Source organism: Maniola jurtina, chromosome 18, assembly GCF_905333055.1.
Source record: "Maniola jurtina chromosome 18, ilManJurt1.1, whole genome shotgun sequence".
Taxonomy (NCBI): Eukaryota; Metazoa; Arthropoda; class Insecta; order Lepidoptera; family Nymphalidae; genus Maniola; species Maniola jurtina.
Window position 1 is genome coordinate 8657003 of NC_060046.1, and position 18966 is coordinate 8675968.

An 18966-nucleotide genomic window follows, 5' to 3' on the forward strand; every position below is an offset into this window, starting at 1 on the left:
AAGGAGAAACACGCAACTTTCAATCGCAATGACAGAGCGTTTACCAAATTGGACTATATATAGAAGTTTCAACGCATAACCGTCGGCCCAGCTGGCGCTACCGAGCACAACACCGCTCGGTTGGGAAATTTCCCTATTGCTACGGTCGAGCACACAGTCACAGCTCCCGTACATGTATGACACAAGTAATTCATGCTAAACCATGCCACGCCCGTTCTAAAATGTATTGTTGGGCCGCGGCTCGTCCTAATCCGTGCACGGTATTAAAATTTAAATAAAACTACATTTAATTACAGGAAATCTAAAGATACAGGCAATTTTAAATATCAACTTACCTGGAATGTCTATAGTAGATTCTTGATCTTTGTTCATCATTTCCCATTCTTTCCACGCATAATCAAATTCATCGTTGTCTTTTTTGGTGACATTACACTTCCAAAACCTTAAAGTACTATCGGAGCAAGCTGTGGCTAATATGTAGGGCGCTAAACAAGCTGGGTATATTGAAGCAGAGCTCAGGTGGCCCGCCGCTGGTGTTGCATGGATCACGTCTACACCATCTGGTAGCGATAACGGACATTCACACACCTAAAAATTAAACAAAAACTGTAAAAGTGTGTGTATGTGTGTGCCCCATTTTTACACTTAGTCATAAAAATAATGTCACATTTTGTCACTTTTAAATTAAACTTATATAAAGTACATGACATTATTCCTGCTACATTCAGTGCCACAAAAACCCCAGTCAGTTTAACTGGGCAAATCGTTGGGCTATTGATATATTCTGAGAATAACTAATAATGGAAAAAAACTGATTACCACAGGGATGATATAAGTAAAATACAGTATGGTTACTTCACAACTTGAGTACTACAATAGTTCTCAAATAAGTATTCTTTTTGAAGTTTTTGGCCGAAAGAGAAACCAGCTTATTGCATCTACTAGATTTACACAAATGAAATTTTTCTTCCACAATGCACACTCTCAGTGAAGCATTGCAGTCAGGCATCATTTATAAACGGCTAAATATTGTTTTTGATTCTCATGATGGCTCCTTTACGCTAAGAAAAAAGGAGTTTCGACGGGATTTTCGTAAAATCTAAATCCACGCGGACAAAGTGCCGGGCAACATCTAGTCAGATTTAAACTTCATGTTTCACTTTTATTTTATGGACAGTGGAGTGGAGTGTTTTCTTGGCGATACTAAGGGGATATAGTACCTATACTTAAGTAAAATAACCTGACCTTCTTAGTGGAAATTGAGAGATGCGAGTGTGTGGTTGTGGGAACGGGTCGGTCCGCATCCACAGATACGGAATTTTTGCGCGATTCGCCCTCGTCTTCCTGCACCAGTGCACTGTCCGGCACGTACATCATACTGTTTGTTAGGTCATCTGCAATGGACAGACATATATAACTGGTACCCACTGCTCCAGAGTCTAGTAGATACGACCTTTGGCACATGAATAGCTGGTGACTCCAACGCCCAACAGCAAAGACTCTAATCTTTTAAACTCTTCTTTAGGCCACAATCACTACCCATGTTATAAATTCAATTATGCTGCGGCGGAGCAAGGTATCGATGTGATTTTTTGCGTGAATATAGTTAAAAACTTGGAGAGTGACATAAGTCACTTTTCCTTAAGTTTGAGTCTTTTACTTACTGAGATCAAAAGCAGCTTCTGTATATCGGGGTGTAAGTAAAGTAGCTTATGTGCACGGGATTTAAGAAAAATTTAATCTACAGGGACAAACTTGAGAAAATCATCTTGTTGCTAACAAAAAATGAATTCTTCAAAATTTCATGATATACTCTTTCTCTTTTAGAGTAGTTTCTATGTTTGTATCTGAGTTTTCTGACAAATAATCATCAACGTATAATAGGTGTACGCAATCGTACATAGGCTGCACTAAAAGTATCGGGAATGGAATATTTCCACTGTCCCTGTCATATTAAAATCTTTTTAATTGAAAACTCCTTGGTTTTAAAAATCGAATACCATTTATTTATTTAAAAAAAGATTCTCGGTCTTTTCACAATGTCTTGACAAACTTGTTTAGTCGTTGAGAAAATGGAATTGACTCGAGAAAATTCTAGAGCGATGATTTATTATGACTTTCGAAGTGGTTTAACACAAAAACGGTGTGTTGACCGGATGATTTCTGCATTTGGTGATGAAGCCCCATCCAAAACCACAATTTATCGCTGGTTTGCTGAATGTCAACGTGGACGTGTCAAGCTCAGTGATGATCCCCGTCAAGGTCGTCCTAAAACTGCAGTCACCCAAGAAAACGTTGATGCTGTGCGTAAGCTGATTGAGGAAGATCGACATGTGACATACCGCGAGATTCAGGCAACTTTAGACATTGGCATGAGTCAAATACAAATAATCTTGCATGAACAGTTAGGTGTAAAAAAGTTGTTTTCCCGATGGATACCGCATTTGCTCTGTGAAGAGCAAAAAGCGGCTCGCGTTACTTGGTGCGTCAGAACTCTTGAAAGATTCCACGCAGGATCCTCAAATGCTGTGTACAACATCGTATTAGGTGACGAATCCTGGATATACGCGTACGAACCCGAAACAAAAAACCAGTCACGAGTTTGGGTGTTCGAAAATGAGTTAAAGCCAACAAAAATTGTTCATTCACGAAGTGTTGCAAAAAAAAATGGTGGCCACGTTTGTCTCCAAAACCGGCCATGTTGCGACTATTCCTCTTGAGGGACAAAGAACGGTTAATGCAGAATGGTATGCTAGCATTTGTTTGCCACAGGTCGTTTCTGAACTCCGTAAAGAGAACTGCAACCGCCCATCATCCTCCATCACGACAATGCAAGTTCTCACACCGCGCACAGAACAAAAGAGTTTTTAGAGCAAGAAAACATAGAATTATTAGACCATCCGCCGTACAGCCCCGACCTAAGCCCTAATGATTTCTGTAATTTCCCTAAAATAAAGAATACATTGCGTGGTCAGAGATTTTCATCACCTGAAGAAGCTGTGGACTCCTACAAAACGGCCATTTTGAAGACCCCAACTTCCGAATGGAATGGTTGCTTCAATATTGGTTCCATCGTATGGAAAAATGTGTCAAATTTCGTGGAGAATACTTCGAAAAGCAATAAATACATTTTTAAATATTAATGTTGTGTCACTTCCTTGATTCCCGAAATTTTCAGTGCCGCCCTCGTAATACAACGTTTACGGGCATTAGCTAGTTACTAAATGGAAGGGTTACCTGATGGATCTGCTCGGGAAGAAACTGTCAATCTCCACATATGTACTGTGGAACCCCCATCGGTTCTCTCCAACACTACTATGTAGAAGGGTTCGTTGAACACAGCCGTTTTGCGCAGGTCCACTATCGCTTCCAGGCCAGCTTCAGTTATGGTGTTCACGTCAGAACCTTCGACGCCCGAGTCTGAACTATCCGTGTCGCTTGATGTACGTTCACCTATTCATTTCAAGAAGACATAATAATAAATGTAGACCACATCATTAGGCATAATAGTGGTCCAATATAAAATTGCAACATGTGCTTTTTTTTAGTGTTTATTTTAGCCGGGGCTAAAAACGGGGGCAAAAAACAGACACTTCGTGATTATGTGCGTAGTTTTGTGTGCACTATACCCGAAGAGACTCTCCAGAGGGATTTTCAGAAATAAATATTATCACACCTCTATGGACTCACCTACTAGGTAGTTAATTGTAATCAGGTAACGCAGAAGAACTACTAACGAACTTTCAGCTATAATAAAGCACCTTTTCCTACGGCATTTCGGCCCATATTTCATTTTATTAATTTAGTGACCAAGACAGATTACAAGTGTAAATTAAAAATTTATAACACCCCCGACAAGTGAAGGTTACAGTTACTAGAAAAGAGCTGATAACTTTCAAACGGCTGAACCAATTTTCTTGGATTATAGCAAAGAACACTCTCGATCAAGCCACCTTTCAAACAAAAAAAAAACTAAATTAAAATCGGTTCATTACACAGATACACATGTCAAACTTATAACACACCTCTTTTTGGGTTGGGGGTTAAAAATATTGCTATTCTAACCTAAATCCTTAAAGTACCAATTACATTTTAATCTTGATATAATCCTGAAGGGTTCGGAGCCGCGCCATGGCAAGCTTGACGATGCTTGCGTAGTGCGTGGATGATTTTGATGAATACAGAAAGGATGCCTTCTTTCTCTATTATTGAGGCAGATGTGATAGGTACTTGTTTCGTGTGCTAGAGATACAAAGATGTCTCACCAGTGATTAGCTGTTCCTGGAACACGTGTAGCAGTTGAGTGTTGTGCCAGTCGTGCGTGGCGTCCGCGATAGCGTGCAGCTGGATGATGGCGCCGGGCCGCGCCGTGGACTGCTGCGACACGATCTTGATGCGGTCGTGTAGAGGGATGCCGCCTTCTTCTATCGTCGAGTCGGATGATAGCGACATCGTGTCGTGATGCTAAAATAACAAAAATGATTATATGCCAAAAATTTGTACATGCTGATTTTTGTCCGATAAGGTTGATTATGTTGGTGAATATTTTAATGTGCATAAATCTCTTTGTGGTGGTCTTCTATACAGATACTTGATGATGCTACTGGAACTCATATGAAGGGATAGCCATGGTTATGGTGTCGCAGGCCGAAGTCTGTCAGGGGACGAGCCGCGAGGCCGAGCCTCCTTGCCCGGGCGCACATCACCTATTCCCGCACATCTTAGATGGACGTATCTAAAAGTACTATACTATCCTTTTTGTAATTGATAATTGTTTATTTTTAGATTTAATATAAGTAGATATAAGATTCATTGAAATTCCATGCAATTCGGCACAGAGGATCACCGTGCCTTTGCAGTACAAGTTTATTATTTATTAAAACTACGAAATAGCGGTGGTCGTCTCGGCCGAAATGCATGGAAGCTCAGTAAGTTATGTTTTAGATAATTATTTAGGTTTTTAAGTTTAATTTATTAGTTTTTATGTTTTATCTGTTTTCATTCTATGTACTGTGTTTGCGCCTAACTTTATAGTCCCGAATAAAAGTATATTTATTTATTTATTTTTATTTTTTTCATACGAAACAATGCGTAAAAGATAGCACTAACTGTTACAAAAAATTTCACCGCAAATTTTTAGTCTCCTATTTGCCACTGTCACACAAAATTTAATAAAGGTTAAGAACGATCAGTAAAATACCAATAGCGTGATAACTTAAACCAAATAGATAAAACTTAAAATCTTACGAGAACATCTTTGTGTCGGCGTTCTGAAGTGGCGATTTCTGCTAACAGCGTCCGTGCATCGATGACCGCTTGGAATAATCGTAAACTTTCTCCGTCACTCGCCACGAAGCAAGCTGATGGTGAATTGGATAGGTTTCCCAAGGTTGTACTGTGGATAAAAATATATCACTAATTCAACCTATTCCAATAAAAAATGTGTTCTAAATGACAAAATTTTCAAGCACAGGTAAAGTAAATACATTAATTACACCCTTGCAGATTTTATCAACTGAAAATTCCACATTCTCAAAGTTTTTTATCAACTCTTGAAGTCATACACATACATACTAGACAAAAGGAGTAGGACACAAATAAATAATTTAACTCAAAGATAACAGATTACTAGATAGATGAGTATCTCGATCGTACACTTTCTGGTCTGGTCTGGTATGACCTAATAAAATTCCTTGCATCCCGTATACTGATATAGCCCACGATTGAAACCTTCGATAGAAGATGCACCAAAAGAAAAACATCTTTATTCTATACAAAAGTAGCATTTACAGACATACCTGGGTAGTAGAGTAGGCAACCAAGCGACGTTACTAAACGCTGAAAGATGTGGAGAGTTGACTCGCGCGAGCTCGGACACGCCCCCGGACTTGCCGAGCGGACCGACGCACTCCACGCGCCACATTATAAGCTCCGAGCATAAACCGCCCGCGGCTGCATCTTCATCTACGTTTGATACTTCTCTCTCGTGATCTGCACGATTTCCCAAAATGTTATAAGCTGTTTCAATTGGCAAAGTTCTCCAAAAAAAAAAGTTTATTCAAAATACGGACCGTAACTAGACAGGTAAATAGATAACTCAATAAAGGACATAGGTAATCAATCAGGTAAGATGTATTTCCGATCTATTTGAAACTTCTTAAGAAATAAGATTAAAAGTAATGGGTAATGCAGTGTACAAATTTCAACCTAAGCTTAATTGATGTTTTCAAATACAATGTCATTACTTTCATGGCGTTTCAGTTACAATAAAGTGGCTTATCATAAAATGTACTTTAGTCAAGAAGCGTATGGTTAAATTCACGTTACTTAATATTTTTGCTATAAAATTTACCTACTTAGAGCTTGGAAAATTGTTAAAAGTACCAATCCTAAAATATGACAAACATTTTCAGCGGAAATATTGGTAGAAATTCTAGCATAATGCTAAGCAGATAAAATGGGTAAATAGTATATCACTGAATAGTGATTGTACCTTCGTGGGATACTAACCTGATATGTTGTGATGGCTTGTCGTAAGCAATAGTGGTAATACTGGATGGCATGTGATGTCATTAACTCTAAACCTATGACCGGACGCCCTAGAAGCGTGTCCTATTGATAACACCTGTAAAATGTAAAAATATGTGAATTAAGTTTTCTTCAAAATATAGACCACATATTATGCAGTTCTGTTCAATAAGTTTTTTTTATTCCATTACAAATTAGCCCTTGACTGCTGTCTCAACTGGTGGTTAGTGATGGATGGAGTCTAAGATGGTAGTGGGCTAACTTGGAAGGGGTGTGGCAGTTTTTTTACCACACCCATATCATTACACATACACATTAGTTATAGGTAACCGAACGTTCAACTTGAATTAGTTTCCCCCCCAATATAAGGCACCCTAAAATACTTAAGATTGAATTTTAGAATAAGGCTTTCGAATATGGCGGAAATTCCGAGAGCATAAATTTGGGCGCGGATTCTCGAAAAAGTTACTTAATTTCCGTGTCAACCCAGATGCAGTGTGGCGGGTATACGGAAATATGCTCAGGGGAATACGTCTTGTCCGCCCAGATAAATAGCGCTCTCCTAACATTTAAATATGCCCCATTTGAGCAGAATTCCACTATTTTAAGAGCGGAAAAAAGTTAAGGTGTTCACAACATTCCGCTAGGTTTGTCTCTGGTCTAAGGTTGTCAATGGTTACGATTTTCGCATACCTGAGAGAACTTGGACTTGTCGTCAAATGTTAACTGCCACAAGTTAAGAGTTCCGTTGGTGTGGTTAGTGACCATGGATATGACTGGTGCCGACTCCAACACGTCTCCTTCCTGATTGTCCCCAAGGTCTTCCGTCACGACACTCATTTTCCTTTTCATGTCGTTATTGTTTTCTTCGTGTGGCCCTACAAAATTTTCAAATAAACAAAATCAACTATATTCTTGACTATTTATTCTACGTTTTTGAAACTAAGCAACTCCTGTCGTCACTCGATCGCGATCTGTCATTTCATGTCGACAAGCGATTGACAGTGTCAACATGATAATGTATCAAATGACAGGTACCGAATCTTTCGTATTACAATTTCAAAAAATATCCCAAAGCAATAAGCAAAAAGGGAATAATTCTAGCTTTACTTCTTCTACAGGGAGACACTCTACATAGGTATTCAAGCAATTTCATGCGTTTTAGTCATAACATAAATGGAAAAACGTACCATTTTCTTGCTGTGTATTTTGCTCATCATTTTGCGTCCAATCAGTTTCCTCCTTTTCCTCCTGTACACTTGCAAGCGGCGTTGTCACAGTTTCACCTTGTTGATTTTGTCCTAACGTAATAATGAATATACACGTACATGTTAGCCAATATCTTCATGCAAACAGGTTCTCAACTAGACTAGCTATCTATTTATTTACATAGGAAATAGTGCAATAAGGGTACAAACTAATTTTATTTAATGGAAAAAAGGTTTGGACATATTATAAATCGTAAGTAGGAAAAGGCTCTACGAAAGAATGGACTTAATAGTTCACATTAAACCATTTTGATATTGGTTTGTGATTCTTGGTGATGATTTTTATTTTAAAAAAATTGATGTCGATTCGATTGTACCCAAATCTTATAAATAAGCTAAAATAGTGTCTATTCTTTTCGAAATATTTCCTTAAGGAAACTATTTGGATCTGTCAATAATTTAGTTAAGAAATTATCGTACAACCGAATAGACACTATTTGATTTACATGATTTGCCTTTGAAATACACATACCTGGCGTAACGGGCTTGGTTCGATGACGCACGTACAAGGGTTGAGCGGCGGCGTGGTACAGCGCTGCCGGGGTGCACATGGTGGTAGCGTCTCCGAGTGGGAAAGCGGAGGGAATGCGCGCTGAGAATGACACTTGCGCTTGACGAATGGCACCCGCTTGTAGCTCGTCTAGCCATTCGCATACCCTGAGTGAATAGATGATGATTCTTATAAAGGCACCGGCACGGATCTCTAGACATGAGGTGACAATAGTGGAAATGCGTAGGTATACTGTTCTAAAAAGATAGCGTACGAAGACGTGCGGTAAGTGGTAACCAATGTGGCAAGCAAAGTATGACGCGATATGACACTCAACCAATCAGGAATACTGCCCCTTACGCCTCCTAATGAGACTCAAAATATCGGTTCTTTGTATTCAATCAAAGTGATATTGTAGATACTTGCCGAGTTAAGTACTATAAAAAACATTAGAGTTCAATAATATGTTGTAGCGAGTGAAATGATCGAAATAAGAAATTATATAAAACAGAAAAAAAGCTGTGATAGCCTAGTGAAGCCTAGTGAAGTTAGAACGTCCGCCTTCTAATCGGAGGTCGGGGGTTCGATCCCGGGCACGCACCACTAACTTTTCAGTTATGTGCGTTTTAAGCAATTAAATATCACTTGCTTTAACGGTGAAGGAAAACATCGTGAGGAAACCTGCATGCCTGAGAGTTCTCCATATTCTCAAAGGTGTGTGAAGTCTGCCAATCCGCATTGGGCCAGCGTGGCAGACTATGGCCTAAACCCTTCTCATTCTGAGAGGAGACCCGTACTCAGTAGTGGGGCGGAAATGGGTTGATCATGATGATAAAACAGAAAAATGAGAATATCAAGGATGAAAAAAAAAACGTAAAGGGAAAACCGGAAGAACCAGGTGGAGGTATATTGAATACTGATGATGAGAATTTGAAGAAATCGAGTATTATGGAGCGCTGGAGGTGCCTGTATTGTGGAGGATACATTGATCGAAACTGTTAATTTTTTTGAAGTTAATGAACTTAGTACTGATGTAGCAACATATTCCGGTGGATTTAGAAAAAAAATTGAGGATTTTAAATTGGATATTGCACATTCATAGATGACAATACGACAAGAATGTAGTATTGTATAACAACAATAATAATTATTATGTACATTTTTTATTTCACTTACCATATAAGAAAACTGCCATCCACTGGGTGTATAGAGAACAGTAGGTCGGGACTTTGGTGCCAGTCGCGCAATAAGCCTTCTATCTTAGCGTCGAGGGAGTCGGGCAAGTGGGTGCATGTGACGTCCGTTGCTATTGAGTTTATTGATGTGGTGTTTGATAGGCTGGGGTGGCTGTGGTTGCCGCTAGCTGTAGTAATATAGATGTAGTATTAGTATTTAATTTATTTATTCAGATACAAGTTAGCCCTTGACTGCAATCTCACCTGGCGGTAAGTGATGATGCAGCCTAAGATAGAAGCGGCTAACTTGGAAGGTGTATAGCAGTTTTTATTAAAGCCAAACCCGATTTGGTTTCTACTCTGGTTTGACTGTTATCTCACCTGGTGGTAAGTGATGATGCAGTCTAAGATAGGAGGGCTTAACCTGGAAGGGGTATAGCAGTTTTTATTAAACCGAACTAACCAAACCCCTTTTGGTTTCTATACGGTGGCGGCACGGCTTTGCCAGTAGGGTGGTAACTAACCACGGCCGAATAGCCTAGTACTGCCTCTTTGATGTAGTGGTTAGCAATTAGCATGTTCGACTGCGGATGACTGGGTTCGACTCCCTGGCTCTCATAAAATACATAGGATATTCAGTTTTTCTGTAAAGAAATTATCAATACTAGCCCGGATTAGGAAGTTGGCGGTGTTTCACCCCTGTGTAGAACTTCTTTTCGGTCGGAAGTGTGGTATAATTATTACTTTCATTTTATTCTAATTTTTTTGGGGATTCTTATTTTTCAATCAGTCATAGTTTTACATATAATTTTTTCAAAGTTTCCATCATGTCATCCAGTCAAGTAACAGATAATACAGAGTATAAACATAACAGTTTTACCTGGCTGTTCGTCGCTATTGCTGTTATCCTCAGATAGAACTTTAGTTAAATGATGGCTGGGCCGCCTATGTCCTACATAGCAGCATGGAATAAGCAGTAAAGCACAAAGTCAAAGCTTTCGTATTGTAAGTTATAAGTGTTATAACGCTAAGCATTTACTCGCTTAATTCTACAATTTACTTTATTTTTAAGTAAGAACCTTATTCGCAACGATACAATAGATGATAATGATGTTACCAAAATACACAATAATCAGACATTTAGCTCTACCTAACGTAATGCTTTTGTTTGAAGCTAAGCGATGTTTAATTCTTGGCCATGACTCAAAGACAAACTATATATTAATATTTCAATGTTGTTGCAAACTCGCTACGATATAGTCTAAATAAGTGATTACACTTGTACTTAGGCTCAAATATATCTTGCATCTTTTTCTTTTTAATATTGCTAAAAAAGGACGGAAAATAAATTTTAAATTTAGACTTTAAATAGTGCACTCTACACAATAGGCTCACGACCGGTGGCACCTAAAATCCACGAGGCTTAACAGTTCTAAATTACATTAGGCTTATCTCTCCTTTTCCTATAACATTGGTAAGAAAAAGATGCGAATAATCTAAAATTTAGTTGCGCTCAGAATCAGTACCATTATTCACTAACTCCAGTGATGAGATTATAGATATTGGATTATAGACTCCAAGATACGCAAAAGGTTACATATTAAGCTCTGTAACTGAAAACTGAAATATCACATACTTTCATTCTCTCCGTCCGGATGTGTGGTGTGATCTGAACCGGAACCTCCTTCATCTGTTTCTTCCTTATCTAAAATCTGGACAAATAGGTTCACTTGAAATGCTTAGTCATAAAATAATAGCAGCCAAGAATGAAGGGTTCAGTACCATTGTACAAGGAATACCACTTTTCTAGGGGGTTTTTCATGGCGGCCATATTTTAACTATTATTATTTGCTGTTAGCGGCAATAGAAATTGATATTCTGTGAAAATTTTAGCACTCTACATATTATGGTTCACGAGATACAGCCCGCTGACAGATAGACAGACGGACGGCCAGCGGAGGCTTAGTAATAGGGTCCCGTTGGCACTCTTCGTGTACGGAACCTTCAACAACATCGTCGTTTATTGGATAGTTGTCATCGTCGTCTTAAAAATAAAAAAATCCACAAATGGACAAAGGATGGACTGGATCTCCACAGAACAGGCTCTTGACCTAGCTACTTATGCTTTCTGAAATGGACATATTCAAGTACGCTGGAAAAATTATGCAATACAAAATGTCATTTATTTACTGTGCCAATTGGAAGCGCCACACCGAGCGTACTAACAATTCAAGTTAACACTTTATGTCAAATGATCGTCGTGTTGACATCACTAACATTTAGTTCCAGTAACACTGCTACTAACAGCGCCAAAATGGCGAAAATCAAATTGCTAAAAAAACATGTCGTCAATCGCAAGTCCAGCGTACTTGTAAAGGTCAGTGCCTCTACCTACTGTATATACTGAAGTGGTATCGACGTACTTTCTTAGTGAGATCGTGCAATATCGCCTCGGCCTGGCTCGTGAAGTGCATCTCCTTGTTGTGCAGCCAGTGCAGGATGAAGCGCCCACCGCCCGCCAGCGACGGCACCAGCGGGATGTCCGTCTCCGCGTTGATGGACGCTGCCAGGTGGAAGTGGAGGCCTGGACAATTACACCTTTATTACAAACCGAAATAGGCCGAGCATGACCATCACGATGGTATCATATAATATGATATCATCATCATCATCAGCCTAAGGACGTCCACTGTTGGACATAGTCCTTCCCTAAAGAGTGCCACTTCACCCGGTCCTCAGCCTTTCTCATCCAGCCACTTACCGCCAGCCGCTTTATATCGTCAATCCATCTTGCTGCCCGGCTAGCATGGGCAGTAGATAAAAATTATATCCCCGATTATATCCACTGATTTCTATGACATCAGTGGATATAATTTTTATCTACTGCCCATGCTAATCGGGCTGGAGGGCATCCCACACTACGCTTGCTTATACGCGGTCTCCACTCGAGGACTTTCTGGCTCCAACAGGCATCGCCTCTACGACAGGCATGGCCTGCCTGCCCACGGCCACTTCAGCTTGCTAATAGTGTGGGCTATGTCAGTGACTTGGAATCATCATGGACTTTGAAATGATTCATTTTGATAATGAGGAAAAGGTTCGATAATAAGGGATCCCGCGAGAACATTAATTATATTGGCAATTGTGTGGGGCACATGACATGTTACTAGTTTCATGAGGAACACAAAATCTTTACCTTCGTTACTGTTGCAACAAAAATTGTAGCTATTTTTCCATGATGTAGATTCCAAAATTGATTTAGAAGTTATTACGTTAATCTCAAGTCACACAACGATAAATGAAGATACATGGTGGCTTTTAAAACTTTTAAGATTAATTTTAGCGATAGTAATTTGTATCACTTCATTTTCCTATAGGGTCTGTAACGTTTGTTAAAGAGCTGACCTCCGGTATAGGATGTGGAGTGGTAGGGGTTATGGAAGTCGTGCGCGCTGTAGGTGGACGGCAGCGTGGGGATGGGCGCGCCCGGCTGCTTGGACGACTGCGCGTTCCGCCGAATATGGAAACACGTTCTGGAACAATCGAGAACAGATAGATTATATCTTTGCTACCGAACGCGAGCGAGACAAGTGTCAGTTGCCCATCAGTTACTGAGCACGGTATATATTTTTATTCAAGTAGACTTTTACAAGTGCTTTTGAATCGTCAAAATAATTAGGTACCACTTGTTCGGAATGCCGTTCCTGCTGAGAAGAACCAGTAAGAAACTCGGCGGTTGCTCTTTTCAAGTGTTCATTTTACAATAGTATGCCATACTCACTTCATATGCTTCAAGCGCTGCATGAAGCGGTGCTTGTGTCGGTGCGTGGCTCGCTGTCGGCGCGGCGGGGAGCGCGAGTGCGCGGAAACGCAGCCGCCGCCCCATTCGTCTTCCGGTAGCAAGGTCTCCGCCCACACGCGGCATATGTTGTCCACGCATGACGTCACCAGCACGTTGCCTACGCTGCCCCTGAACAATATAGATTAAGATTTATCACGGGTTGACGACGCACACCATACTACTTTCATTAGAAAATGTGCTGTAGGTCGTTAAATATCACTCATACATTTCACTTTAAGTAGAGTTGGATTGAGCTGATAAACATTTTTACTTAGTTTTTTCCTATTTTAGCTATTATTGGTAGATTTATTACGTCACTTACTTGGGCATGTACTTGCTCGTCTTTCGCCATGATAAGTGCGTGACGGCTCTTGGGTGCGCGACGTAGATGAACGTGTAGTTGAGCTCGGGCGGCGAATGCTCGCCGTGCGCTTGCACTAACACTGCCAACAAAACCATTTAATGCTATAGGTGTATCCTGGTACTCGGCAAGGATCTACAGGCAACCTTAAGCAGCAGAACTCAAATTTTTGATCTCATTGGCAGGACGCGACGGAAAGTCGGTCCGTCAGACAGGAGACGACAGTCTGTGATTGATTGGTTGGCTATCATATTACGTTGTACACTACCTCGACTGAAATGGTAGGTTAGTGCTTAGTGCAGAGTAAGAGACTGACTGTTCAAAGACCATGATGTCGATTGTTAGAAAATGTCGCGTAATACACCTTCTATTTTCCGTTGATTTGAACTAACTATCCAAGACTTTCCCTTGAAAGAATGGGATGGTTGGCTTCCGAGTTTAATACACACCTTTATTTTGGTACCATATCTTGACGAGGCGGTCGTTGACGCCCGACGTGGCGAACAGAACGCCATCCGGGGAAAAGGCGAGGTGGTGCGCCGGCGTCGCCGTGTGACATTGCCACACGCAAAGCCAACCCTGCCAACATTTTGTGGAAATAAGGTAGACGTTTTACTATAGAAGTATATATTTATTTATTTGTAACAATAAGTGATGAGTAAGGATATAAGGATCACCGCTACCAGGTCATCGGTCCAGCGGAGGATAGCGCTGGACCGATGACCTGAAGAAGGTGGCGGGGAGCGGGTGGATGAGGAAGGCGGAGGACCGTGTTTGCTGACCGCGTTCTTGGGAAGGCCTATGTCCAACAGCAGACGTATACAGGCTGATGGAATGGAATGATACAAGACGGTTAAAGGTAATCCTGCACTGCAAAATTTCACCACGCGATTTTTCCCGCAGAATTCTGTGACATGGAAATTGTATTGAGCGGGCTTATCTTAAATCTTATCGATGTCATTTATTTACACAGAACCATGTCATTCACGGCACCTGACCTGACATGATATGTCAAAAATATAGCGGGTATCATAGAGATGGCGGGTACGTTTTATGATTTCTTCTATATTATTAGCATACGTATTTGTGAAAAGTTGTATCTTACATAGAAGATGAACCTCTTAAAACCAATAGTCTCTATGCAAACTGAACCTGCACGGAAAGTATGTAGGTACTTAACTACTCACTTATAGAATATTCATTCGTAGTTTACATAAATTCCTACTGATATCATACCAATCTTTTTATTATGACCGTCACTTGAAACCAGGTCTAATTGCAGCCAAGCGCTATTAAAAATACTACAAATCTTAAAATTAATTCATATATATTGCAGATATTTCAAAACATGAGCAGTTTTACTGTCATTGTATGCAATCAAAACACACCGTTAGTCAAACTGAGATCATTTGGTACCTACACTATAGATAACACGGAAAACGTACCTATGTTAGATTCAAACAATGATATCAGCACGAGAGACGGTGTTATCTTATCTGATACCTACCGATCTAAACGCGATCAACACTTACAGGTTCGTCTTCTTCTGGAGGTTTGATCTTTTCGTCTTTGTCGCCGCCAATTTGGAATGTAACACCGGAACTTGCTGAAACAATATGTAATTATAGTGTCACGAACTTTTCTGTTCAGGTGGGCAAGATTGGAACTAAAGCCACATTAGTCACCATTTCAAAATCCACGCTGGCCAAGTCGTGGACATTAGCTACTATTGCAATATATTAAGCTATATTGAAATTGTGCTATGTTGAAAAAAAATTAATTCCATTTTTTCTTAATGAATTTCTTAAAAATAAATGCCGATCCTTCACTAGCGACGTTGTCACCTGAACAGTAGCTTGGATACCTACCCCTTTTATTTATGTAGAAAAGTAAAGAAAGAAAGAAAAGTGCCTTAAATTTTTAGCAACTTCTCAGACCTTAATCGATTATTTTCCGTTTCTGTACTTAAAAAAAAATCTATAGGTACCTACTTATTAAAAAAAAAATTAATATCATATTCTTATGAAAAGTTAAAACAAAACAAAGAAGATTGTAAAAAAGCAATACAATAATAACAAATAGTAGATAATATCCGCAACAGTAGTTATTTCATGTTTCAAATAAGCTATATACAATACGATTTTTTATAGATTATATCGAGAGTCATATTATTTATTGATAATACCTAATCATATCAAAAATTCGAGTTCGTATAATCACGGTTAGCGTAAATTTAATTTGGCTGATTTTAGCATACAGTTGCAATAATGTTATCTATATTTATATCGCGCATGTCGGTTCACTTAGGTACAAAACATAATAATCGATATAATCTACCAGACGAATTTTATCTTGCCATCTCTAAATAATCTTATTAACTACTAGCGACCCGCCCCAGCTTCACACGGGTAGTTTATTGCAATTTTCAAAGGGATCTATAATTTTTTTGAAAATAAAATATAGTATATGTCACTCAGAAATGATGTAGCTTTCCATTGGTGAAAAATTTTCAAAATCGGTTCATAGTTCCAGAGATTACTTCCTCAAAACAAACTTAGAAACTATATCTCTTTATAATATTAGTATAGATTATTATTATTGGCCCAATCCGGGAATCAAACCCAACCTTGCATTCGCCGTCAAACTGCATCGTTGGTCTAATAGTTATATGGTTAGCAAAGATAATGAACTAATTATAACTCAGGCAAACGTACAAACTCTAGTAACCTAACTACATAATTATAAATAAAGGTCTAGATACTTCTACAAATAAGATTTGTTGGTTTGTCCTTCAATCACGTCACAACGGAGCAAAGGATTGACGTGATTTTTTGCAAAGGTATAGTCAGACTGGAGAGTGACATAGGCTACTTTTTATCCAGGAAAATCAAAGCGTTCCAAGGGACTTTTGAAAACCTAAATCCACGAGTATGAAGTCGCGGGCATTAGCTAGTTTAGAGATCGATTCAGCTGATTTACAATATATTGAAGAGGTGCCATCTGCATCGCGATGCAGAGCCTTAAAAATCAATGCAGCATGCGCATTGAGAAAATACGATGAAAGTCACTTTAAAACTTACGAGTAAATCAGTTTGCAAACAATATTTACAAACAAAGCGTCAATAGATGTCATTAGCTCAAGTCACGTCCTTTAATGCCATTTAAACTATGGATGGATAATTTTATCTACTTAATAGGTTATTAGTGCGAAGCCAAGGGTGAGTTTGGGAATCCATAACAGTTTATCCTTACTAAGATAATAAACGCAAACTATTTGTTTTTCTATTTCATACCTTTTCGCGGCAAAACTGTTAAACCGATCTTTAGTTGCATCTACGGTTAGAGGCTACTTTAAGCCCGAAAAATATTTCAGTCCCACAGGAAAGTAGAAAAATAAAATAAACATACATTCCATGCGGACGCAATTGTGGGCAATATCTACCTGATACCTACTAGCTGATGCCTGCGACTTCGTTCCCGTGGATATAGATGTTTAAAAATCCCGCGGGAACTCATTGATTTCCAGGATAAAAAGTTGCTTATGTGTTAATCCAGGGTATAATCTATCTCCATTCCTTTCAGCAAAATCCGTCCAGTAGTTTTTGCGTGAAAGAGTAATGAATATCCATACATACAAACTTACGCGTTTATAATATTAGTAGGATAAATATAAAAAAAAATGCATACGATCTTACGCCAATTTAATCTACCCGGTATGGGAGAATCAATAAAATTGCTACCAGAAAACTTGCTGGAAACGTGCCAGTGCGAGAGTTGATTCATGAAATGGCTTTTCGTCTCGTCTCTCGTGGCCGCAGCCGCAACCAACAACTTAGCTAATCATTTTATCAAGTTTCACACGGTACGAAAGCATCGAGATAATATGCACTGAATGAAATATAATACCGCATTAATTTATGTCTATCTATTATAATTAAAGGTCAATTAATCTACTTCCACAAATAAATTAACATAAATTAGAATAAGTATGAAAACCATATATGGATCCTTTAATATGATTATTTATTATTCGAAACATTAGAAGCGCGGGAACCACCAAATCTTTAACTCTGTTTGGAATATACAATCATCCTAAATCATGTGACTGCTTCTATTAAACAAAAGAGAGCGGGAAGATTTTTTATTAATTCTGGCTAAAACTGGTCCTCAGAACCGAAAAGCGTATATCAGAATGAGTCTTCATATTGATGAGAGGCATCCGAGTCTCCCTATATTATAGTCTCCCTATGTCATTAACCGTAAAGTGTTTCAGAACAACATCTTTGCGATTAAACTATCTTTAGCTACACAACTTGAATACGTAACTTATCATGTTATTTGGGGCAAGCAAAAAGCCTGCAATTTCGCTCAGCGAAGATATATGTAAATCCTCTTTATTTCCCATTCCATAAAAATTTCGAAAAATTCGGCTTTATTGCTTGTCTACATTATAAAGAGAACACTCTAGGCCCAAGGCCGGCGTTGATTATGGGCGTTGATTAGTAACAACTTTTCTTTTTATAATAATATATTTAGAGTACACTAGTTAGTTTAGTTCCTTACGTTGGCTGTCCTCCTGATAAAGCGATGCTTGGTGCCATAGTTGTAGGATCTTGCCTCCGGTGAGAAGTCGAGTGCCTTCAAGGTTCCACGATAGAGCTGTGATCGGCCCGTCTGCTACCAACTTGCCAGTTTGCACCCAGCGGTATTCCAGGCCCTGTTAAAAATATTTTTTTTGAATACTTACTTTAGTATTTTCCAAAGTCTACGGAAGTCTTGGTCGGAAAAATACCCGAGTACGTATTACGTAACCCTCGGTGCGCGAGTCTGACTCGCACTTGGCCGGTTTTTTATCTTGTTTTAAAATAATAGGCAAACATTTTTATACCTATTTTAAAACAGCAGACCCTACGTGTATGATGAATAATAATACAGTTAAATATATCTCTAAAGTATCCTATACTCACATTGGCTTCTAGCTAAGTAGGTATACATTTGGATTGTATTACGCATATTATTACCGTATAGCAAACCCATCTTTCCTTTTAATCTGGTAGCTATACAATCGTGATGTACCTACCTAACTACGGAGTGACTACGATTACAATGCATTATTATGAAGAGCAATTTAATATACAATTGTAAGTCATGTGACTGACGAGAGCGTTGAACGAATTGAATACAGCAAACTGCTTCAGCTATAGGTATCTAAGTACTTGATGCCTAACAACTCTATACAAGGTCTTAAAATATATGAAATGTTTAACACCGCAAATATATTATGCGCCACAACAAGGCATCCA

The 18966-nt window shown here is 39.1% G+C and overlaps 1 protein-coding gene across 7 annotated transcripts in view; it reads right to left on the bottom strand.

Annotated features, from left to right (window-relative positions):
• LOC123874443 (dmX-like protein 2) overlaps positions 1-18966 on the bottom strand; it is a 57854-nt gene that overhangs the window by 34846 nt on the left and 4042 nt on the right. For 6 of the 7 annotated variants that reach the window (XM_045919784.1, XM_045919787.1, XM_045919789.1 and 3 more), the window contains exons 3-22: positions 18227-18380; positions 15196-15269; positions 14113-14242; positions 13625-13745; positions 13243-13431; positions 12867-12994; positions 11885-12045; positions 11098-11173; positions 10342-10413; positions 9463-9649; positions 8269-8453; positions 7719-7829; positions 7222-7406; positions 6511-6625; positions 5799-5991; positions 5248-5395; positions 4266-4464; positions 3238-3453; positions 1246-1394; positions 336-588 (exon numbers count right to left, since the gene is read on the bottom strand). In XM_045919784.1, the coding sequence (XP_045775740.1) occupies positions 336-588; positions 1246-1394; positions 3238-3453; positions 4266-4464; positions 5248-5395; positions 5799-5991; positions 6511-6625; positions 7222-7406; positions 7719-7829; positions 8269-8453; positions 9463-9649; positions 10342-10413; positions 11098-11173; positions 11885-12045; positions 12867-12994; positions 13243-13431; positions 13625-13745; positions 14113-14242; positions 15196-15269; positions 18227-18380 (3046 nt within the window). The remainder of the gene's footprint in view (positions 1-335; positions 589-1245; positions 1395-3237; positions 3454-4265; positions 4465-5247; positions 5396-5798; positions 5992-6510; positions 6626-7221; positions 7407-7718; positions 7830-8268; positions 8454-9462; positions 9650-10341; positions 10414-11097; positions 11174-11884; positions 12046-12866; positions 12995-13242; positions 13432-13624; positions 13746-14112; positions 14243-15195; positions 15270-18226; positions 18381-18966) is intronic. The other variant, XM_045919786.1, reaches the window with a different exon arrangement.